Below are 24,010 nucleotides of genomic sequence, written 5' to 3'. Positions count from 1 at the left end.
GGTGACTAGAAGGCAGGAATTCTCCTAATAAAAAGAACAAGTATAGATCCTACAACAGACTGGAGGGATATGGGCTTACTCCCTCAGCATTTTACATTTAAATACATTTGCGGCCTACCTAAACTCAAGTTCGATGTTAGAAACTTTATGAAAGGGTGTGGCAGCAGTATCAGTAAGCACTATTTTAGTTAGCCACCAAGGCAGAAAACCTGTTGTGATGTGTCATCGAGTCGATTCCAACTCACACCTGAAAACTACTAGGTGTGGCATACATAAAAATAATGTTTTTCCCTACAAATCCATTTTCAGATCATTTTTAGTAAATTCATGCTGGAAAGTACTTTGTTTTTGAAAAGTAGAATTCCTTGCAAAATGTAGCTGCATCTGATAAGTGTGACGTTTTTGCATGTAGGTAAATGTGACAACTGAAGGGTCCTTGGATTCCATGATTACTCTTTTTGTATTATCAAAATCAGATGATCTTAAGGATAAAGCCATCCCACAATAGGGTAGAAATGAAATGGTTGCAGTGATTTGTTTCCGTTCAAATCAAGAACTGTCTAAATCAGAGACTGTCCTTTGGCCTACAATGAGCAGAGACCGAAGAGACAACTGGTAGAAATGCTGAAGGCCTCTCCAGGCACTTCTTATCTCAAATAAATTGGCTGACCAGGATTGTGATCAAAATGGAAAAGCTGAGAAAAATAAACTGGTTTGGAAGAAGAAGCTAGGTTCAAGTTCTGAGGCACAAGCATCAGAAAATTCAGCAGAGCTCAGCGGTTAAGTTGTGGATGGCATCGAGCATGAAGAAAGCAAAGGTCATTAAAAAGACAGGAAGGGGAAAACAAAGGACCAGATGGGACGTCAACGAAAAATGTCAGAACAAGCCCAGTTAGGACTGTAAGATGGATATCATGATTTCCGATCAAAACTCTCACAGAACTGCCCTTGTTTGATGAGAGGAGTGAGCAGGAGCATTGTTGTGGAAAAGGAGTCTCTGCTGACGCTTTGCTGGCTATTTTTCCACTAAGGCTTTGGCTAATTTTCTCAGAACACTTTTAAAATAAGCAGATGGGATCATTCTTTGGTCTACCAGAAAGTCAACTAACAAAATGCCTTGAGCACCAAAGAAAACTGCTGTCGTGATCTTGACTTTGGACTGATCTGCTTTTCTGTGACTGAACTAGCTCCATCTCTTGGTTGTCATTGCTTTGACTGGGCTTTTTCTTCAAGATTGTACTGCTAAAGCCGTATTCCAACTGGCCGTTCTTCTAAGAAGTACTTCAGGTTTTTCCAAAAAGGGAAAAAAAAAAAGCATCTCAATCAAGTCTCAAACGTGTTCTTGAATATAGAGGAGCTAAAACAGAGGAAACCCTAAAGTAAAAGCTCTGAACAGAAGATTTCAAACGGCAGTGTGAGAAGACAAAGTATTATAATGAAATGTACAAAGACCTAGAGTTAGAAAGCCATAGGACACTCTAGCCATTTCTCATACTGAAAGGACTAAAGAAAAGCAAGCCTCAAGCTGCAATATTGAACAATGCAAGAGGCATCAAAAGAAACTGGAAGGAATGTACAGTCACTGTACCAAAACTTACTGTTCAGTGTTCAGCCATATCAGGAGGTAACATATGATCAAAAGCCCATGGTATTGAAGGAATCAAGCCAAGCTGCTCTGAAGACTTTGACAAAAAACAAGATGCCAGAGATTGATAGAATACCAATTAAGATATTTCAACAAACAGATAAAATGCTGGAAGCTCTCATTTGTTTTTGGTAAGAAATTTGGTAACAACTACCTAGCCAACCAACTGGAAGAGATCCATTTTTGTTCCCATCCCAAAGAAAGGTAATCCAACAGAATGTGACAGTTATCTAACAATGTCATTCGTATTACACATAATATTACAAGTAAAATTATGCTAGAGATAATTCAAACTAGCTGCAGCAGTATATCAACAGGGAGCTGAATTCAGAAAACGCCATATCATTGTTAATGTCAGGTGTTTCTTGACTGAAAGCAGAGTATCAGATGTCTACCTGTGTTAACAACCTGCAATATGCAGATGATACAACCTTGCTTGCTGAAAGTGAAGAGGACTTAAAACATTTACTCATAAAGATCAAAGACCACAGCCTTTGGTATGGATTGCATGTCAATGTAAAGAAAACAAAAATCCTCACCACTGGACCAATAAACATTCTAACTAAGGGAGAAAAGATTGAAGTTGTCAAGGACTTCATTCTTCTTGGATCAACCATCAACACTCATGGAAGCAGCAGCCAAGAAATCAAACGATGTATTGCATTAGGCAAATCTGCACAAGACCTTTTTAAAGTGTTGAAGAGCAAAGATGTCAGTTTGAGGACTAAGGTGCGCCTGATCCACGCCATGGTACTTTCAATAACCTCATATGGATGCAAAAGCTGGACAGTGAAAAAGGAAGATCGTAGAAGAATTGATGCCTTTGAGTTGTGGTGTTGGAGGAGACTAAAAGTGCCATGGACTGCCAAAAGAACCAATAGATCTGTTTTGGAAGAAGTGCAGCCAGAGTGCTCCTTGGAGGCCAAGATGGCTAAGCTTCGTCTCATATTCCAGGTGTAATGTCAGGAGGAACCAGTCACTGGAGAAGGATATCATGTTTGGTAAGGTGGAGGGTCAGAGAAAAAGAGGAAGACCCCAGTGAGATGGATTGGCAAAGTGGCAGCATCTATGGGCTCAAGTGTGGTGACAATAGTGAGACTGGCCCAGGATCAGGCAGTGTTTTGTTCTGCTGTGCATAGGGTCACTATGAGTTGGTACCAACTCAGTGGCACCTAACAACAACAACAACAACCTGTGTTTGATTGACTATCCAAAGGCACTGAAATTTGTGGCTCATAATAAATTATGGATAAGATTGCAAAGAACGTGAACTCTAGAATACTTAATTGTGCTCATGCAGAAACTGTATGTAGTCCAAGAGGCAGAACAGAACAAGGAGATGCTGCATGCTTTCAAATCAGGAAAGGTGTATGTATATCAGGGTCTGTATGCTGAGCAAATAATATGAAAAACTGGACTCTATGATGAACACAACATTAAAATTGGAGGAAGATTCATCAACAACTTGTGATGTAAAGATGACACACCTTGCTTGCTGAACGTGAAGAGGACTTGAAATACTGATGAAGATCAAAGACTGCATAGCCTTCAGTATGGGGTACAACTCAATGTAAAGAAAACAAAATCCTTACAACTGAACCAATAAACAACAATATGGATAAGCATAGAAAATATGAATTTGTCAAGGATTTCATTTTACTTGGATTCCTTGCTACCCATAGAAGCAGTAGACAAGAAATTAAACAATATATTGCATTGAGCAAATCTGCAAAAAAAATCTGCAAAGTGTTCCAAAGCAAAGCTTTTACTAAGATGTGCCAAGGTATGGTCTTTTCAGCTGCCTCATGTGCACAAGCTGGACAGTGACTAAGGAAGCCTGGGAAAGAACTGCTGCCTTGAACTGTGGTCATGGCAGAGACTATTGAATAGGCCACGGACTACCAGGTAAAAAAACTAGTTTGTCTTGGAAGTACAGCTAGAATGTTTCTTAGAAATGAGGATGGTAAGCCTGTTTCCCATACTTTGGATGTGTTGTCAGAAGGGACTAGTTGTCTAGAGAACAGGCATCATCTTGGTAAAGTAGAAGGTCAGGAAGACCCTCAAGGAGATGAATTGACAGTAGCTGAAATGATGGGATCAAAAATCACAACTGTGAGGACGGTACAGGACCAGGCATTGTTTCCTTTTCTTGTACAAACTGACTCAGTGACGCCTAAAACACCAAGTGGTTAAGAGTTGGCCGTGGAGTCAGACCACTGGGGTTCAAATCCTGGGTCTGTCACTTAAAAGCTGTGTGATAGTTGGACAAGTTACATAACTTCTCTGTCTATAAATTGGGATTATGGATAGACCTGCCTCATTAGATTGTTGAAGATTAAACTGTGGTGCTGTGGGTTAATGTGCCAGACTGCAAAATAGCTTTGAACTGCAAGGTCAGCAGTTCAAGCTCACCAGCTGCTCCTCGGAAACCCTATACTGGGTTACTATGGGTTGGAACCGACTCGACGGCACTTTACAACAACAACCTCATCAGATTGTTGAAGATTAAACAATGTATATCAAAATGCTTCGGGTGTGCCAGGGCACTCTGAGAAGCTGGACTGCAGCAAACTCATAGGAGCATCCCTAGATATTTTAAATGTTTTGAGGAAAACAGTGATGATTGACATCTATCAGATAACTCATGAACTGCTAGCTCAAAGTAGTGCATAGTTTCAACACCTTATTACATCACATTCCTTTCAGTAGTGTCATATGGCTACAAAGCTGGGTTTTCTGTGATTGCTGAAGTCAAGAGCAAGTCCTACATGAAAAGCCACAGAGGGATCATGAACTGAGAAAGTTTACCATTTCAGAGGCCTGCATTGAGTTACCTCTGTGCCCAATGCACAGTAGTGAGCATTCAGGAAATGTTGTATAAATATCACCTGGGTGGGAACTTACAGAGTGTAGTGGAAACGCAAGACCCTAGGACTCAGCACAGCAGTTGGAACCAGAGTTAAAAGTTGAGCATTGATTACAATAAACAAAATATGAGCCCAGAGCAGAATCTTTGGGAACATTTGACTCAGGAAGAAGCTGAGAAAAAGAAGACATTTTAGACTGTTAAGTGATGACATCAGAACTCCAATTTAGGGCACTAGAGAAAGAAGTGGGAACAGTTTCGTTGGAGAAGAAACCAGAGGGCAATGCATGGCTATGAGGGGAACAGAGGTTGAGGATAGACAGCCTTCTGCTAGCGAGGTCTTGGAGTTCAAGTGTAGCGAGGACAGTGGAAGTCAGATTGGCCAGAGGGTCAACAGAAGAGGGAGTGGTGTGAAAGAAGTAGCAGGGTGGAGAATGCTCTCTTACTGGACAGTTTTAACTAGTAGGACAATAACTGCCTCCTTAGTGAACAGTGGCATTTTCACTGTTGGGGTTTGTTTTGGGGGGGCACTTGGTCTGGTTTGCTTTGAGTCCTGCTTTCTGAGGAGTTAGGAAAATCATATGGTAAGATCTTGATGGTTTCCCCTTAAAGATCATCCCATGGATTGGTGGGGGTTTCTTTTAGTTATATTAGAAGAGCAGGATGTGGTTACATAAAAGAGTATTCATTAGCACTCAAAAGAATGTCTTGCTTGTTGCCTTCTCAGAGGGTATACCTTCAGTTGTTGGATTTCCAGAATGTCTACCTTTCCTTTAAGCAGCCAAAGGCTGGGCCAGGGAGACCAGGCTGGCAACGAGCAGAGTCACCATTTGTCAGCTACGTTCTGTGTGTCAGCCTCTTGCTAGGCGTTTTACATACATTATCAGTCTTGAGTGGTAACTATTACCACATGTGGCAAAGGAAGAAATTGAGAAAAAGGACACCATTTTAGGCTGAGTAATGGTGACATCAGAATTTGAATAGTTTCTTTAACCCAAGCCTTTCTAAAACTTTCAGAGATGATTGCCATGTCCTAAGAAGTCTTTGTTGTGAAGTGCCGTCGAGTTGTTTCCTACTCATAGAGACCTTGTATAGGGTTTCCAAGGAGCAGCTGGTGAATTTGAACCACCAGCCTCACAGTTCAAACCAACCTTGCGGTCCAGTGTGGATTCCAGGTCTCTCTCACTAATGCTTTGTGTTGATTGGGGGTTGTTTTTGTTGTTTGTTTTTTAAAAAGTAACAAATACAAGACCCCAATGTCTGAGGTATGTATGAGGAATATACGGGTTGGTTTTTGTTTTAATTTTAAAGGCAGAGTATAATGAAACGGTTAAAACCTTGGACTCTGGAATCTCCTAAACTTGGATTCTTGTTCTAGTTCACTGATGATCAGCGTTGTGTCCTGTGACCTCTCTGTGCTCATTTGTGAAATGGGCTCTGAAGACTAAACTAAGGGATGCATATAACTATCTGAACCAGGTGTGATTCAGTGATGGTATAATTAGTATTGCTGTTGTCTTAGCAGCCTCAAAAGCAGAAGCTAGACTTGAAAGCCTTTTTCCTTTTAAACTTGTTTCTCAGTCACTCGTTCCAGATGTTAGACTATGTTTGTAGTTTGCTTTTTAATGTAGCAACCACTTTCTAGGCACAGAGTCTGCAGTCATCTCACCTATTTCAAACCCAGTTAAGAAAGCAAGCAGGTGTCTACAGAGCAAAGAGTAGGTGCTGTCAGATGAGTTCCAGAACAGACAGCTCACTAACGCTCCTAGGAGTGAAGGGAGGGACATCGGCCAGATACAAGTGGTGTGACCTCTCTGGCCCAGTTTTTTTATTTCAAATGGGGAAGTACTGCCCAACCTACTTCACTTCCTTTAGGGTCTTATGAAAATCATATGACATCATACACATGAATGTAGCCTGGCCTCATCACACAGTTCAGAGACACTGGTACTCATATAGCACTTATTTGTAACAAATGTAACATTAGGCCAGACACTTGCCAAGTGCCAGGGATACAAATTAGGACTAAGGTACAGTGTCTGCTCTTAAAGAGTTCCAGGTCTGGTCTCCCATGTGTATTACCAGAGGCATGTGCAGACTGATAGGGGGACAAAGGGAAGCTGGGAGTGTTGGGGAGGTAACATCAGAACTGACTCATAAAGGCCGAGCAGGCATTGTAGTTGAGGAACAAACGACACATGTCAGAGACCAGGGCACACAGGTGCACCTGAAGTGAAGCCAGCAGGAGGCTGGGAGGCAAGAAGTGCTGCTGAAAGGCCTCCCTGCCAGGAATGGGTGGGAGAGCGAACTAAGAACTCAGGAAGCCGGACTTTCTTCAGGCATTTTCCTTACGGGTATCACCATAGTATATAGTTAAGTAACAACAAAGAATAACACCGTTTATTGTTCCAGGCACTGTATTAAGTATTTCATCTATTTGTTGTTGTTAAGTGCCGTCAAGTCGGTTCCAACCCATAGTGACCCTGAATTAGGGTTTCCAAGGAGCAGCTGGTGAGACTGAACTGCTGACCTTGTAGTTCAAACTGACTTTGCAGTCCAGCACATTAACCCACCATGCCACAGCAGGACCCCATTTTGTCTACTGTGTATCAGTAATCCTAACCCAACAAGGTGTGGGTGTCACCATCCCCATTTCACAGAACTACGTAAGATCAAAGAAGTACAGCAACCTGTCCCAGGACACACCTGTGAGCGGCAGAACAGTTTTCAGTGCAGGCTTGTCTGATTGTGGCATCCAGGCTCTCTCCACTGTACAGGAAAAGTGTGCCATCCCACTCAGGGTGTTTATGGCTGCAGAAGAAAAGGCTCTGAAACCAGCCTGTCTAAGTTCACGTGTTGGCTCAGCCACTCCCCAGCCGTGTGGCGCTAGCTCTCAGTTTCCTCTTGAAAATGGCAGTCACGGCAGAAGCTCCCTGAGGCTTGTTGGGAGGTTCCAGTGCCTGCTGTCACTGTTAACATCACGTCCACCAGGACTCCTGGGGTGGCATTGTAGGATCTGGCTGGACTGCCAGCCACAATGTTGGCGGTTCAAACCCACCAGCTGCTCCTCAGGAATCCTGTACGGGGTCGCTATGAGTCAGAACCAACTCCACAGCACTTAACAACAACAGAACGTTACTGTTAGCATCATGTATATGCATGTTGGAACAATGAAGGAGTTGGGCTCTTATTATCAGCCTAAGAAACACCTGTTTTATTTTTAAGATTGGTAAGTTTGTTTCACTGTAACCCCCAAATGTTTCATCCTTTAAAATAATTTCTTAAGTGGAGTCTGTAGATGGTCTTGAAAGAAGGCTTTTCACCAGGTTCTCACAGAGCTCTGTGACCCAAAAACGAAAGCGTAACTGTTTTACAAAGAGAGAACCAAGGGTTGCTCACTGAACGGCCTAGACAGTGGGACATACCTCATGAAACATTTGAAGAGTCTTGACTATATAAAAACTTACAACATTAGGAGTCACATTCAGTAAGTGGACTACTTGTAAGTATGTTGCTACCCCATAATAAAGGACCCAAGTTATCAAAATATTAGGGTTTTATTAAAATAGTCACTGTTGTTCCAGATGTAATGTCCGTTGGCCACTTGCTTCCCTGTATGTTTTCTTGCCTGAGGAAGAACACAGTGAAATTACTGGCCTTGCATTTTGGAATCACACGGAAATGCTTTCTACAGTGAGAGAGCAATCACTATTTATGTATTGGCCAAAACTACTCATTTAAAGACTGTCTGTGCTCTAGACACTTTTTTTAATCCCCTAAGTGGAAGCAGCAGTCAAGAATTCAAGTAACAGTATTGTACCAGGAAAATCTGCTACACAAGACCTTGTTAAAAGTGTTCAAGCGAAAAGATGTCACTTTGAAGGCTAAGGTGCACCTGAACCAAGGCATGGTATTTTCAGTCACCTCATGCTTGTGAAAGCTGGACAATGAATAAGAAAGACCTAAAATGTATCAATGCGTTTGAGTTATGGTGTGGGAGAAGAATATTCAGAGTACCACGGACTACCAGAAAAGCAAACCTGTCTTGGAACAAGCAACATCCAGAAGCAAGGAAGGGGGGGAGGCTTCATCTCTCATACTTAGGACATGTTTTCAGTAGGGACAACTCCCTTGAGAAGAACATGTTGTTGTTGTTGTTAAGTGCCGTCGAGTCGGTTCCTACCCATAGCGACCCTGTACAGGGTTTCCGAGGGTGTAACTCTTTACGGGAGTAGAAAGCCTCATCTTTCTCCCGCGGAGCAGCTGGTAGTTTCGAACTGCTGACCTTAAGGTTCACAGCCCGATTCGTAGCCACTACGCTACCATACCACTTGGTAAATTAGAAGGTCAGTGAAAAAAAGGAAGACCCCCAACAAGATGGAATGACACAGTGGCAACAACAGTGGGCTCAAACATAACAACAATTGTGAGAACAGCACAGAACCAGGCAGTGTTTCCTTCTGTTGTGTATGGGGTTGGGGTTGCTAGGAGTTGAAACCAACAAGAAGTATGAAATCAGAGCTTTAGGTTTAGAGAATGGAGTTGCATTCTACGGTTAGCACAGAAGGTGAAATGGTAAATAGAATTTCACTTGAAAGTCCCTCAGGAAGGTTCTGCATTGAAGGCCAATAGCTTCTCAATCCAGCGCAGCTAGATTTCTCTCTTCAGTACCAGAAGAAGTAATTGACATGTGTCCAGGAGCCATCATTTTATTTTAGTTCTTGTGTTCACATCAAATGTTAGACTCACACTTGACATAGTGAATTGATCACACTGACGGGGACAAGCAAGAATCTGGGGAGAGCAGATGTATGTCTGCTATCATACTTACTGCTAACTGAAAGGCTTGCAGCTCAAACTCTCCAGCAGATCCATGGGAGGATGTGGCGGTCTGCTTTCGTCAACATTTACAGCTTCGGAAAACTGTGGAGCAGTTCTACTCTGTCCAACAGAGTCACTATGGGTCAAAGCTGACTCCACAGTCATGACCTTGGTTTGTATCACACTCTCTCCAGGGCACACGTTCTTAGAGTGAGTGGTGGGTGACCGTCCACCCAATCCCTGCCAGTCAGTCAATCTCTCTCTCAAATGACCACACGTAAGACTGACATTGATACCTTTGAGTTGTGGTGTTGGAGGAGAATATTGAAAGTGCCATGGACTGCCAAAAGAACCAATAGATCTGTTTTGGAAGAAGTGCAGCCAGAGTGCTCCTTGGAGGCCAGGATGGCTAAGCTTCGTGTCTCGTACTTTGGACATATTGTCCGGAGGAAACAGTCACTGGAGAAGGATGTCATGCTGGATAAGGTGGAGGGTCAGAGAAAAAGAGGAAGACCCCTAACGAGATGGATTGGCCAGGTGGCATCATTGATGGCGTCAAGTGTGGCAGCGGTAGTGAGGTTGGCCCAGGATCGGACATTGTTTCGTTCTGCTGTGCATGGGGTCGCTATGAGTCGGTTCTGACTCGATGGCACCTGACAAGACTGACATGAGTGTGGGTGTGTACGTAATGCCACTTTGTATCTCAGTCCAATAAAAAGGACTTGGAAGGAGGAGAGCACCTTAATGACAATACTTAGAGCTGCCAGTAAATTAATAAGGAAGATGCAGCACCCAGAACTCACTTCTGCAGCATCTCTAAAAATACAGGAATTTGGTCTTAGAATGAATAATTTTGAGAATCAAGGTCTTGCTGGGTTTTCCTTTGTCTGATTTTGGCCAAATGATGTAATTCTGTTCTCCTTGTCCACAAGTTCCATTTTTGTAAAAGCTTATTTTGGCTCTTGGGGGACACATTTCAATTTTCAAAACTACAGAGGGAGTAGAAGAGAATTTGTTTTAGTTTTCTGTTGCTGCAACAAGTCATCACTGACTGCTGAATGGGTTACAACAGCACCACTTTGTTATCTCAATTCTGTGGCTCAGAGTCCAAGTAGGACTCTGCTCAGGACCTCACAAGACTGAACTCCAGCTTCTTCCTGAGGCTTGAGATCCTCTTTCAGGACCGGGTTGTTGTTATCCTCTGGTTCCACCCTGCACTCTCCCTGCCTCGGCACTTGCTCTTGTCCAGTCCCACCTCCAGAGCTCTGAGCATGCAGCTTCCTGCTTCAGAGGACAGTGTCTTGTCCGTGGGATCTGCCCGTGTCTCTAACATATCTCGTCTTTCTTATTTTGTGTGTTACCACATCTTCCCTTTTCCTAAAACACTCTTAACCAATTATCTCTTGGCTAATTCTACCCAGCTTTCAATTATAAATTAAAAGTCACTTTTCCCAAAAAGCTCTTCTTGACTCCTATACTATTGAAGTGCTCCTATTACATGTTCCCATAGCACCCCATGCATTTCCTTTAATAGCCTCACAGCTTATTTTATTGACACATTTACTTGTCTTATTTGTTAGACTGTGTCTTGGTTATATTCCCAATATCTGGCACACAATGATTCTCAGTAAATATTAATAACTGAAAGGACGGTACTTTGTGATTGTTGTTATTAAGCACCGTCGAGTCGGTTCTGACTCATAGCAACGCTGTATAGGGTTTCTGAGGAGCGAATGGTGGGTTTGAGCCCTAAGTCTTGCAGTTCAAACTGACTGTGTTCCAGTCCCTCTTCCTTTATTCTCATTCTGTGCTTTTCCTTCTTTGCTATTGAATTACTTCTAGTCTCATGTGTCAGAACACCTATCCACTTCTCTTGTGATTTATTCAGGATCAAATACTTTGAATATGGTGGAGCTGAGACAACATTATTGTTCCTGTTTGCTGCCATCAAGTCTGTTCCCACTCAGCTAATCTGTGCACAACAGAACAGAACGCTGCCTGGTCCAATACTGTCCTCACAATCTGTTACACTTGAGCCTACTGCTGCTGCAATTAGGCAAATCCATCTCTTTGGGGGTCTTCCTTTTTTGTGCTTACACCCTCCACTTTACCAAGCATGGTGTCCATCTCCAGGAACTGGTCTCTCATGATCACATGTCCAAAGTATGAGAGACCAAGTCTCACCATCCACCCTGGCTTCTAAGGAGCATTCTCATTGTAACTTCTTCCAACACAGATTTGTTTGTTCTTTTGACAATCTATGGTACTTTTAACATTCTCCAAGTCAGTGCATCAATCCTTCTATGGTCTTTCTTTTCACTGTCCAACTTTCGCATGCATATAAGATTATTTGAAAATGCCATGGCTTGGGTCAGGCATGCCTTGTCCTCAAACTGACACCTTTGCTCTTGAACACTTTGAAGAGGTTTTGTGCAACATTTGTGCCTAGTGCAATATGTCACTTGATTCCTTGACTGCTGCTTCCCTGAGTGTTGATAGTGGATCCAAGTAAACTGAATACTTTGACAACTTCACTCTTTTCTCCATTTATCATGATGTTCTTTATTGGTCCAGTGATGAGGTGCAACCCATACTGAAGGCTGTGATTTTTGATCTTCATCAGTAAGTATGTTAAGGACTCTTCCATTTCAGCAAGCAACATTGTATCATTAGCATATCACAGGTTCTTAATGAATCTGCCTCCAATCCTGATGCCACATTCTTTTTCATACAATCCAGCTTTTCTCATGATTTGCTCAACATACCGATTGAATAAGTATGGTGAAAGAATACAACCTTGTGCACACTTTTCCTGATTTTAAACCATTCAGTATCCCCTTGTTCTATTCGAACTACTGCTTCTTGGTGTATGCACAGGTTCCTCATGAGCACAATCAACTGTTCTGAATGAAATACCCATGCTAGAGACGTTGTCCACAGCTTGTCATGATTCATAGTCAAAAGTCTTCGCCTAGTCAGTAAAGCACAGGTAAACATCTTTCTGTTATTCTCTGCTTTCAACCAAAATCCATCTGATATCAGCAATGATATATCCCTAGGTCCATGCCCTTGTCTGAATTCAGCTGGACCCTCTGGACGTTTCCTATAAGTGTACTGTTGCAGTTGTTTTGAATGGGATTATCTTAAGTTTTACTTGCATATGACATTAATGATATTGTCAAATGATTTCCATATTTTATTGAGTCACCTTTCTTTGAAATGAACATAAATATGGATCTCTTCCAATCAGTCAGCCTGATAGAGCTGTCTTCCAAATTACTTGGCATAGATGAGTGAGTGCCTCCAGTACTGTGTTAGTTTATTGAAAGATTATCATTTGTATGCCAGCAGTTCCCCAGAGCCTTGTTCTTTGCTAGTGCCTTCAGTCTACCTTGGACTTCTTCCTTCAATGCCCTTGGCTCTTGATTACATGCTTCCTCTTGAAATGGTTGAGCATTGACCATTTCTTTTTGGTACAGTGACTCGATGTATCCCATCTTTTGATGCTTTTTGTATCATATATTGCACACAAACTCCTTCAGTATATCAAGTCGAAGCTTGAGTTTTGCTTCAGTAATTTCAGCTTGAGGAATGCTGAACATATTCTTCCCTTTTGGTTTTCTAACTCCAGGTCTTTGTACGTTTTATTATAATACTTGACTTTGTCTTCTTGGGCTGTCCTTTGAAATTTTCTGTTCAACAATTTTATCTCCTCATTTCTTCCGTTTGCTTTAGCAGCTCTACTGTGGAGAGCAAGTTTCAGAGATCCAAGACACTCTTGTGGCATCCATTTTGGTCTTTTCTGTCTTTCTTATCTTGTTAATAATTTTGCTTTCTTCCACTATGATGTTCTTGATGTCATCCCACAACTCTTCTGGTCTTCGGTCTTTAGTGTCTAATACATCGAACGTTTATCCTACAGCACCACACCAGGACTCCATGGCACCATATAGTGCTTAAGAAAACATTGTTACAACTCCTCGAACTGTTTATAATATGACCAAATGGACTGAAATATTCTTCCTGATGTTCTTGATACTGAGTAGTGAGTTTGACTTTACAGAAGAGAGGGAGTTTGCTCTGCATAGACTTCCATACACTACTCTTTCATCTTGTGCTGTAGTAAATGTCAGACCTATGGAGAAGCCATTTTTATACAACTAGTATATAATTTTCATACTGAATGTTTAACAAACTGACCATATTTTTCACATCCAAATGTTTTCTCATTCAAATCCCTTGCCTTGGAAGGTGTGCTAGGAATGCATGAATGTCCAGTCCTCAAATAGTGTGCGAATTTCCTTTGGAATTAAAGCCAGAGCCACTGTGCAGGCTTTTTATCATCAGTCTCAGCAAGTCTCCACCCACTGAGGATACTTTTTTAATGGAAGCAATTAAAAGACATAAAGAACTAAGGTGAACAAAACTGTATGGTCAAGCTTTGTTTTAAAACAAGATACAAATCTAGTGGTGAGACAGAACTGGGTTTCTGTCCTGAAGTCTTCCTCTGAAGGCAAACACAAGTGCTCAGTATCTTTTAAAGCACCTAGTGTTGGTGTCACAATTGCAGGACCCAAAAGACTTCTCTCAGGAGGGAATAGAGGACTGATGGTCATACTTTGATGCTTTCACATGTGTTTGTAAAGAAATCTGTCCTAAAACAGCTCAGTTTATCAGATACAGGTTGTAAAATTACCACGCTTCTTGTAATACCTTTGCTGTAATGGAAGCAACATCATTTCTTTCTTTGGCCCTATTGTAAGCATAGTATAATGCATTAGCGCAGGAAGTCAGCCGACCTGGAGTGTCGTCGTGCTGATGTCGTCATGAACTTAGTTGTTGGACCCTTGGCTTGTAGCTAAGTGTTGGAGTTTCCATTTTCCCATCTGAAAATCAGATGATATCTAATGTTCCTTTCCATGTAGGAAAACTAACTTGTCAGTCTGTGGATGATTATAAAATGGAAGACATGGGCATTTTATGTTTTATAGATTCCTCATTGAACTGACTGGGAAAGCATATTTGATTTTGGTATCTCAAAAATTATACTTTGCTTTTGGAAGTTATCATAATGCAGCAAAGATCAAATATGCTTCAAGTAACACCAAATGTGTGCTGAAGGAGAAGAGGTTCATCTTACATTGAGTCCCCAAGAATTGTCTTCAGTTATTACAGCCCACCTTGAGCCAAAGAACCCCAGTGGCAGCAGAATCAGAGAAGCTGTAAGATTAGCAATCAAACTAAGAAAAAAAACAACGCATTGGCTCCTGGTTTCCTGACTACAGAGTTTAAAGGGAGATACCAGTTTTGTGGTTCTTAGTGTGCTTTCTTATTTTCAAAGATGAGCAAGGTAGACATCCCAGGCCAGGCAAAGATCTTAGCATTTAGTTCTAACAGAAATATGTAACAGTATCATATATAGGAAGAATGGATGACTTTTCTAGTACGACCAAGTCATAACTTGATCTTAGTAATCATGTGACTGCAACAACCCACAGAAATTTAATAATAATCTAGCATAGTAGTTTTTACCTGCTGAGAGTAAAACTGACATTCATCTCTGGAGTGTTAAATACTACGGATTGAAAATTAGGTAATCCTGTTTAAGAAAGCTGGTTCGTGATTTGTAATTCTTTCCCTTGATTGAGAAAGTATCCGTATCCTTTCTGTTTTGTTACCATAGATTCAGGATTGCTAAATGTGTGTTCTCTTAAGTCTTACCATATTCTGTTTTCTATGTAATACTAGCCAAAAAAGAAGAACATGTCGGCCTACCAGGTGTTTTGTAAAGAATATCGTGTAACCATCGTGGCTGATCATCCAGGTATAGGTAAGGACATTTCTGACCTATACCTTTTTGCCTCTTTGACAGTTATTGTTGTTGTCACATGCCACCGAGTCAGTTCTGAATCACAGTGACCCTGTATAAGGTTTCCAAGGAGTGCCTGGTGGGTTTGAACTGCCGACTTCATTATCAGTTCAGTGCATATCCTACAGCGCCACACCAGGCTCCTTCTCTGAGAGTTGTTGTTGTTGTTAAGTGCCGTCGAGTCGGTTCCGACCCATAGCGACCCTGTACAGGGTTTCCGAGGGTGTAAATCTTTACGGGAGTAGAAAGCCTCATCTTTCTCCCGCGGAGCGGCTGGTAGTTTCGAACCACTGACCGTAAGGTTCGCAACCCAATTCGTAACCACTACGCTACCAGAGCTCCTAGTAGTGCAGTTAAATCAGTAAGCAAGCAGTGTCTTTGCTTAGTATGAAAAGGATACAAATCACATTTCTTTCTTCATTTCTGTAAATTGCTTGACATTTTTTTCCTATTTATCCATCCTAAAAGTTTTCTCTTTACAGCTCTTAAACTGAATAAATGGGAACAATACATATGAAACTCAAATTTATGAAGCACAGTTCATACATTTAAAAACATCATCCAGCCAGTTCCAACTGAGAGCAGCCCTGTAGCACAGAGCAGAGCGACCCCTAGGCTTTCCAGGGCGTGAGCCTTACAGAAGCAGACTGCCACGTCTTTCTCCCATGCAACGATTTAAGGCTTTAAACCACTGACCTTTTAGTTATCAGCCAAAAGTGTTTTAAGTGCTTAAAACACTGCACCACTAGATCTAAGCTCCATACATACTGTGCCTAAGTACACAGTTATATATAACTGCCTTTATATAAGAATGTTTGTTGTTTGATTCTCCAGGAGTCTACAGTTGACCTTTTTCTTAAGCTCCCCTTGGTTGTAGTTGTATAGCCAAGAGAATTTGTGTTACATTACACATATTTTTCTCTGTTTTTGAAGCTAGTTGAAATAAGAAAAATACTACACCCGAGATCTTGGATGGTCACGTAACTTCTGCAAATGTCATTTGCCTAATGTGTAAAATAGCTGCCCTGTCCACTCCCAGTGTTGTTGTGAGGCACACACAGAGTACCATAAATGATGTCAATGTACATGAAATCACTGTACAGAAGAAAGTGGGCTGGCATCACTGCACCCATGGGAGATTGCTTTCAAGCTTGTGTAGGCTTCCTTGGTTCTGATCTCACAGAAGTTTGGTAGAATCCTAAAATCTTTTCTAATATCAATTCTACGAAACACACTTTCTTTAACGACACATATTGATGAGCCCTATAAGAATTGATCTGGTAGCGTAGTGGTTACGAATTGGGCTGCAAACCGCAAGGTGAGAAGTTTGAAACTACCATCCGCTCCGTGGGAGAAAGATGAGGCGTTCTGCTTCCATAGAGATTTACAGCCTCGGAAACCCTGTGCAGGGTCACTATGACTCGGAACTGACTCCATGGCACATAACAACAAGAATTGATGCTTCTGAGTTATGGTGTTGGAGAATAATGAAAGTGCCATGGGCTGCCCAAAGAACCAATAGATCCGTTTTGGAAGAAGTGCAGCCAGAGTGTTCCTTGGAGGCCAAGATGGCCAAATTTGGTCTCTCAGATTTTGGACATATTGTCAGGAGGGACCAGTTGCTGGAGAAGGATATCTTGTTAGGTAAGGTGGAGGGTCAGAGAAAAAGAGGAAGAACCCCCAATGAGATGGATTGGCCAAGTGGCAGCATCGATGGACTCAAGCGTGGCAACAGTAGTGAAATTGACCCAGGATCAGGTGTGTTTCGTTCTGCTGTGCATAAGGTCGCTATGGGTCGGTACCGATTCGATGGCACCTAACAACAACAACTTCTATATTGTGGAAGCAAGTTAGAAAATATCAGATTTACAAGAAATAGATCCCTAGAGAGTAGATGTGTGAGAATTTGAACCTATCTTATGATCTCTAAAAGAGCCCTTTTTGGATAGAAAAGAATGGGAAGACAATTAGTGGGGTTTGGTTTGGATTGGTTTTCAGAAAGCATCTGTGATCCTCCCAGTCTTTGCGCTCATCAATCATATGTTCTGTTAATAGTTAATCTTTACTGTGTGGTTTTTCTTGTACTCTTTTATGCCAGATTTTGGGGAACTTAGTAAAAAATTAGCTGAGGTGTGGAAGCAATTGCCAGAAAAGGACAAACTGGTAAGTAACCTAATTTCTTTTCAGCACTTATTCCTATTGCTTTGTACTACATAAAATGTGTAACTGCCCTGTAGGCCCTCCAGCCAAAAAATACTGAAAATCCTGGCGGGGAATGGCCATTGAAATGGTCTGTTTAGCCAAGGGCACTATGCCAGTCTACCCTGGACAAGGACTGAGCTGCTGAGGGACTGGTTTTGAACCTTGCCTAATTTTTTTCTAGCAACCTTATATGTGAGGCAAAAGGTGACCTAACTTGGGCAGTGATTAAAGTGTTAGAGGAGAATCCAGATCCCAAAGCTGGAGCCTGACACCTGCAGAGTGTCACTCACTTAGCAGTGACGGCAGGCAGCCAACACAGGAGCCAGTTAACCAGTCAGCGATGAGCTTTCACATTGGGCTTGTTTACCATCTCTTCCCACTGGGATTCTCGGGAACTAGATTTAGAGTCTATGAAGGCCAGTAACCATCTTGCTTTAAGGTATAGCTCATCTGAGTGGAAAAAAACTAAAATATTTGTCACCCAGATAAGATTAACCTTAGTTTCTCTTGTCCACATCATTGTTACCCTGCCAGCCAGCAGCTAGAGGAAGCATTTAAGACACATGGACATTGTACTGAGCCAGATGTTTATGCCAGGATTTTACTTTGCAAGCCTGTTGCTCTGTCACATGGAATGGACTCCTAGCAGTTCTGTGTGACACAGGAAAATTGTTCCATAGAACGTTCTAGGCTGTAATCTTTATGGGAGCAGATCACCAGGTCTGTCTGCCATGAAACTGCTCAGTAGATTCAAATCAGCAGCTTTTGGTTAGCAGCTGGGTGCTTAACCAGTGCACCACCAGGGCTCAATCCTAGAACTAGGCATCCATACTATAGTCGTTCTATCAACACTGAAGTCTGACTGTAGTTCACTAAGATACTACTGTAATCTTTAGCCTGAAAAGTTGCTGCTAACGCTCTCTGCCCTCCTCTGTTGTTCCTGTTCTCTCCTGTAGTCTGTTCTCCCATGACTGTCTTCCCTTTCATTATGCCCTTTTTACTTCTTTTGCCCTGATTTGACCTCAGATTTGGAAGCAGAAAGCTCAATATCTGCAACACAAACAGAATAAAGCAGAAGCTACAACCGTGAAAAGAAAAGCCTCCAGCTCCGAAGGTTCCGTGAAAGTAAAAGGTAGATACCATAGCTGCCTCCAGTGCTTAGTTTTCCCAGAGTACTTCCCTAAGCAGTGCTTGTTTGCTAGCAGATCCTGAAACCCAGCTATTATTACAGAATGCCATAGAGTACAAAAGCCATGTTAAAATTTAGAAAATATAAATCAAAGCCTAGCAAACTACCTCAGTAAAGGGCCAGAGAGCAAATATTCTAGGCGGTGTGGACCCTTCACAAGTCTCTGTCTTATGTTTTTCTTTGTTGTGTGCTTTGGGAGTTTTTTTGTTTTTATATGTTGTTGTTAAGTGCTGTTGAGTCGGTTCCAACCCATAGCGACCCTGTACAGGGTTTCCGAGGCTGTAAGTCTTTGTGGGAGCAGAAAGCTTCATCTTTCTCCTACAGAGCAGCTGGTAGTTTCAAACTGCTGACCTTGAGGTTCACACAGCCCAATTCATAACCACTACACTACCAGAGCTCCTTTTTTTTTTTTTTTATAGCCCTTTAAAAACATAAAACCTTTTATAGCCATACAAAAACAAGTCACAGACCCGATTTGGCACACAAATCCTAGTTTTGCTATTGTCTGGTACAGCTGATGTTGTTACGTGCCATCGAGTTGGTTCCGACTCACAGAGACCCAACGTAGAGTTTCTTCAGAGCACCTGGTGAGTTTGAACCACCAACCTTATATTTCAAATCACAATCTCGTGGTCCAGTGCATTATCCCACAGCGCCACACCAGAAATCCAGTATAGCTGATTATAAAGGGGAGATCGAGAAGAACGATTTTGTGGTGTTCGAGATCAGACAAGTTTGACCTCTCTGCTTTCTCCCTCTGTTCTCAGCTGCTTCTACAGGAGTATTGTCACCCCAAAAGAAGTCTCCACCCAGTACCATGCTGTTACCAACCTCACCAGCCAAAACCCCTGAGACAGAGCCCATTGATGTTGCTGCTCATCTCCAGCTGTTGGGAGAGTCCCTAAGCCTCATTGGACACCGCCTGCAGGAAACTGAGGTGAGGTGAAAGGTCAGCCGTGTGACTCTTGGATCCAGTCACTTGCCCCATATGCATTCAGGGAACAGCTGTATGTAGATTCTGCCAGATGCTCCGAATGCAGTGATAAAGAAGACACGATGGTGATAACAACAGCTGGAGATGAGGCACCTCCTACTTAAGGCAGTGGGAAAGAGGAACGCAAATCCCATGGCAGCTCTGATCACTTGAGCGCCGAAGAGTCTGAACTTTTCTGTGGTTTACAGCACGGTTTGAATAGACAGATTAGCTTTGTAGAGGAGCCTCAGAGTCCCGCTCCTTCTTGGAAAACTGGGAGCATGTGCAGGGCAGTGGAGAGTCACAGGCTCTTCGTCCCCCTGCACTTGATCCCATGGTGCTATGTGCCCTCGGGAGAGCTTTATCTTTCAAACTTCAATCTCAAAATCACTTAACCTGCAAAACTATCATGTTCCATTTCTGTTACCATGTTCCGTTTCTCACCATATTGCCCCCGCGGCTATCTCAGTGTTGGTGTAGTTCAGCTTTCCAATGGGTTCTAATAGAGCATTGCACCAAAGAAATCAGTTGAACCTACTAAAGCCATTTTTAAACTAGTCTCCTGCTTCTATGTGGAGATTGAGTTATTGATTCAACAAAAAAAATACCAAAGGCCACGGAGATAAAGCTGTATCTTCTGTGATTATTATTTTTCATATTTAGTCTTTCTTGTATTTCCTAAGGAGTCCTGGTGTGGTACTGTGGGTTAATGCGTCAGAGTGCAAAGCCATTTAAACTGCAAGGTCGGTGGTTCAGGTTCACCAGCTGCTTCTTGGAAACCCTGTACAGGGTCACTGTGGGTCAGAAGACTGGACGGCACTTAACAGCAACAACAACATTTCCTAAAAAGTTAGAAGTTCACAATGATAAAGTGCAAGCGATCAAGTCCTTTCAGGACAAACCCCCCCCCAAGACTGAAACTCAAAGGGAAAACATGACCAGACATGTAAGCTTGCTGGCAACCACATTGGTCTACTGGTGAATGGAAGAGGGGGGAAAGCAGCAATGAAGAAATGGCTGAGTTCAGCCACATTCCATAGACCCCTGTTGACCTGGAGATGAGAGAGAGAAGATGAAGGGCTGCTTGGTCCAAAGTGTGGTGAGACCTGGACACTCCTGAACCCATGCGCAAGGACATAGACATGGAGGGCTAGATCTGAGAGTGAAGCATCCAGCTGATATGAAGTGAGGGGAGATGCACAAAGAATGCCCAAAGTTGCAGATAGTACCCATTTGACCTATCCTCGATGGCTTGATAATCAGAACTCAAGTAGAGAAAAATTAAAAAAACAAAAAAACAAAACAATTCTTGATAAAGGAAACAAGGGTAAATTGCTACAATTTGTTGAACTTGCCCTATACTCATGGATTTAGTAGCTCAAAATACCAACAGAGAGGGAAGGAGTCTTCATCTCAAGTATCAATGCTATCCCCTCTGTACACAGGGTAGATAGGGATGGGCAACTTAGACACTGGCTACCTAAAATGAGGGGGCGATAAAGGCACGAAGTGACTGGCTTACAAGGTTTCAAGAGGGAGTTTAGTTTAATAGTGTGAGGGGGAAGATAGAGTCCCCACAGAATAGTTTTCATCTTGTCTAGACAGTGAAAAGAGATGGGGATAAGATTCTTATGATTAAATAGTGGGTAATTGTCATCGTTACTAATTGCGACTGTCACAACTGTAAAGGTAGAAGTTTTGTATCAAAAATGAAGGAGTAGTTAATCTTACAGTCCAGAAACAGAGGACCCAAGAACCATCAAGGGAGAAGAGCACAAGCGGAATGCGAGACCTTATCCAGAGAAGCAGTGACACCAGAGATGGGGACATGGCGACAGAGAGCAACTGAGGACTCTAGACTCATGGGAAGAGAGGGACTGAGAGCTGGTGGCCAGGAGGCAGGCTTACAGAATGTGCCCTTTGGTTTTTTCAATTATTATATATTCCTGAGTGTTTTTGTGTACATCTCCCCACCCCACCCAACACCCCCAAAAAAAACAGAGGAAGTGAAAGCAAATACTGTTAAATGAAGATGCACAAAGGTGATTGTAATCATTGCAATGAGATGATGGTGTAAAGCCAGTGTTCTTCCATGTAAACAATCACTCAGTTCACAATTTAAAAAAAAAAAAAAAAAACTAAAAAGAAAAAAAATTAAGTTAACAAAAAAAAGTGATATTTTAAGCACTTTCCATATACCAAATTTTCTCTGATGTTTCTGTTTAGTTTAGCAAATATTTGTTGAGTACTTAGGCATTACTACAGAAACTCAGGGGAATAGAAGATCTGAATAACAGAATATGATCAGGAAATTTAAAGCTTAGTTGTAAAGATAGTATACAACAAGAGGGATTCAGAGAGCTCCTGGAAGGAAGAGTGGAATGAAAAGACAATGGCAGAGGAACTGCATGGTGCCTAGCTACCAGTACCAACTGCTTTAAAAGGGATCAGATTAGAAGGTGCTGGATGGAGTGGGAGAAAATGTGGAACGACTCAAAATCATAAAAAACAACAGGTTTACCAATCAGATCAAACTGGTGGAACCCTGAAACTACAGACTCGCTGCCCCCATGGCTCAGTTTTCAGCCAAGCTATAGATAGTGTATCAGGAGAACAACCAACACTCAACCATTCAAGATCAAAAGGGCAGCATGTACCCAAGGACAGAATTCAGAATTAAAAGGATTGCAGTCATTGAAATGAAATAAAGTGGATGATTTGTTTGAATGTAAAAGTGATGTCTGTCTTGTAAATCTTCACTCAATTCACAAAAACGTTAAAAAAAGAAGATAATGGAATTTTCCCACAAACATTTTGGAGCGCCCCCGTCTCTATATTTAACCTTTTTAAACCAGCCAGCCTCTGTGAGTAGCTGCTCCGAATGAGTCACTCCCACATGGGAACCCAAAAAGAAGGCCGCAGAGTCTCCAGGGCACTCTTTAAAAACTCTTTATTGGTTCACAGGAGTCAGGGTGGTGGGTTAGGCATCAGGGTGCTAACTGCAAGGTCAGCCTCTCCAGCCCTGGGAGAAAGATGAGGCTGTGTGCTCCTGTAAGGTACCTAGCCTCCAAATCCCTGCAACTATAGGGTCACTGTGAGTCAGAACTGACCTGCTAGCCATGGGTGTGATTGACTGATATACCAAATTTATTGACGTTTTCAATTGGATCCATAATCAGTACCCATGAAAGCAGTGAAGAAATCAAACAACATACTGCATTGGACACTGCTGCAAAAGACCTCGTGAACGTGTCACTTTAAGGACAAAGGTGCTCCTGACCCAAGCCTCATGTGTGTGAAAGCTGAACAATGAATAAGGAAGATCAAAGAATTGATGCCTGCCTTTGAATTGAATATACCCTGGACTGCTAAAAGAACAAACAAATTTGTCTTGGAAGAAGTGCAGCCAAGAAAGCTCCTTCGAAGCGAGGATGGCTTGACTCTGCCTCACACACTTTGGACACCTTATCAGGAGGGACCAGTCCCTGAAGAAGGCCATCATACTTGGTAGACTGCCAGTGAGAAAGAGGAAGACCCTCAGTGAGCTAGGCTGACAGAGTGAGGATGGTGCAAGATGAGAGTGTTGGGTTCCGTTTCACGTGGGGTCGCTATGAGGCAGGACCATAGACTTGTGGATCTATCACCACTATCTATCACCACTAACCGCCACAAGAACAAAGACCAAGTAGCAGTCACGTCCCAGTCCCTTCTAGTCTACTTTTTTCCAGACTTCATTCATCTGCATATATTCTCACAATCTTGCAGTTTTCACATGCCACTTTTACTGCTGTTGTTTAGTGTATTTTTTTTTTTTAAACAAATCAGCCCATGCTTTTGTTACAAAGTCTTCAATTCACAAGTGTGGTATTCCAGGGAAATCTTTTCTAATGCATATCAAAATGGAGATGTGCGAGAACTGCACAGACCTGGTGGAGGTGTTAAATGAAACCCAGACCACGGAGCAGCGGGGTGAGAGGTGTCTGGAGACCAGGTCAATGGGGAGACGCTACCTAGCGGGAAGAAGACTCCAGGGGCCAGCCAGGCTGTCCTACTTACCCCGGACGCGAGAGTGCCTTTCTAGCCTAACCGTTGGATCCTGGCTTTGAGGCGGGGTCGACCAACTTAGAGACCCACAAGTGCAGCCCATAGCGTCACGCTACAAACCAGTCGCCCCTGCTGTGCTTCTGCCTCTTGATTGACATCCAAGAACAGAAACCCCGCCTTTGAGCCAGACTTAAGGGCCCTAGCACAAAGAGATTTCTATTTAACAGCAGCCACGCAACCGCCACTCGTCTGTCTGTCGTGCTGTGGTGGTTTGAATTGCTGTGATTCTGAGGGCTATGCCACCCCATCTGTCTGTCGTGCTGTGGTGGTTTGAATTGCTGTGATTCTGAGGGCTATACCACCCCCACTGGTATTTTAAATAACCAGCAGGGTCACCCATG

The 24,010-nt window shown here is 42.5% G+C and overlaps 1 protein-coding gene across 2 annotated transcripts in view; it reads left to right on the top strand.

Annotated features, from left to right (window-relative positions):
- Nucleotides 1–24,010, top strand: part of HMGXB4 (HMG box domain containing 4) — a 54,049-nt gene that overhangs the window by 22,665 nt on the left and 7,374 nt on the right. For both annotated transcript variants that reach the window (XM_006865233.1, XM_006865234.1), the window contains 4 exons: nucleotides 15,081–15,162; nucleotides 17,300–17,364; nucleotides 18,430–18,535; nucleotides 19,360–19,529. In XM_006865233.1, the coding sequence (XP_006865295.1) occupies nucleotides 15,081–15,162; nucleotides 17,300–17,364; nucleotides 18,430–18,535; nucleotides 19,360–19,529 (423 nt within the window). The remainder of the gene's footprint in view (nucleotides 1–15,080; nucleotides 15,163–17,299; nucleotides 17,365–18,429; nucleotides 18,536–19,359; nucleotides 19,530–24,010) is intronic.

This window comes from Chrysochloris asiatica, unplaced genomic scaffold (assembly GCF_000296735.1).
Source record: "Chrysochloris asiatica unplaced genomic scaffold, ChrAsi1.0 scaffold00076, whole genome shotgun sequence".
NCBI classification, from domain to species: domain Eukaryota; kingdom Metazoa; phylum Chordata; class Mammalia; order Afrosoricida; family Chrysochloridae; genus Chrysochloris; species Chrysochloris asiatica.
The sequence above is the reverse complement of the archived record's forward strand: the minus strand, read 5'-3'. Positions and strand labels throughout refer to the sequence as shown.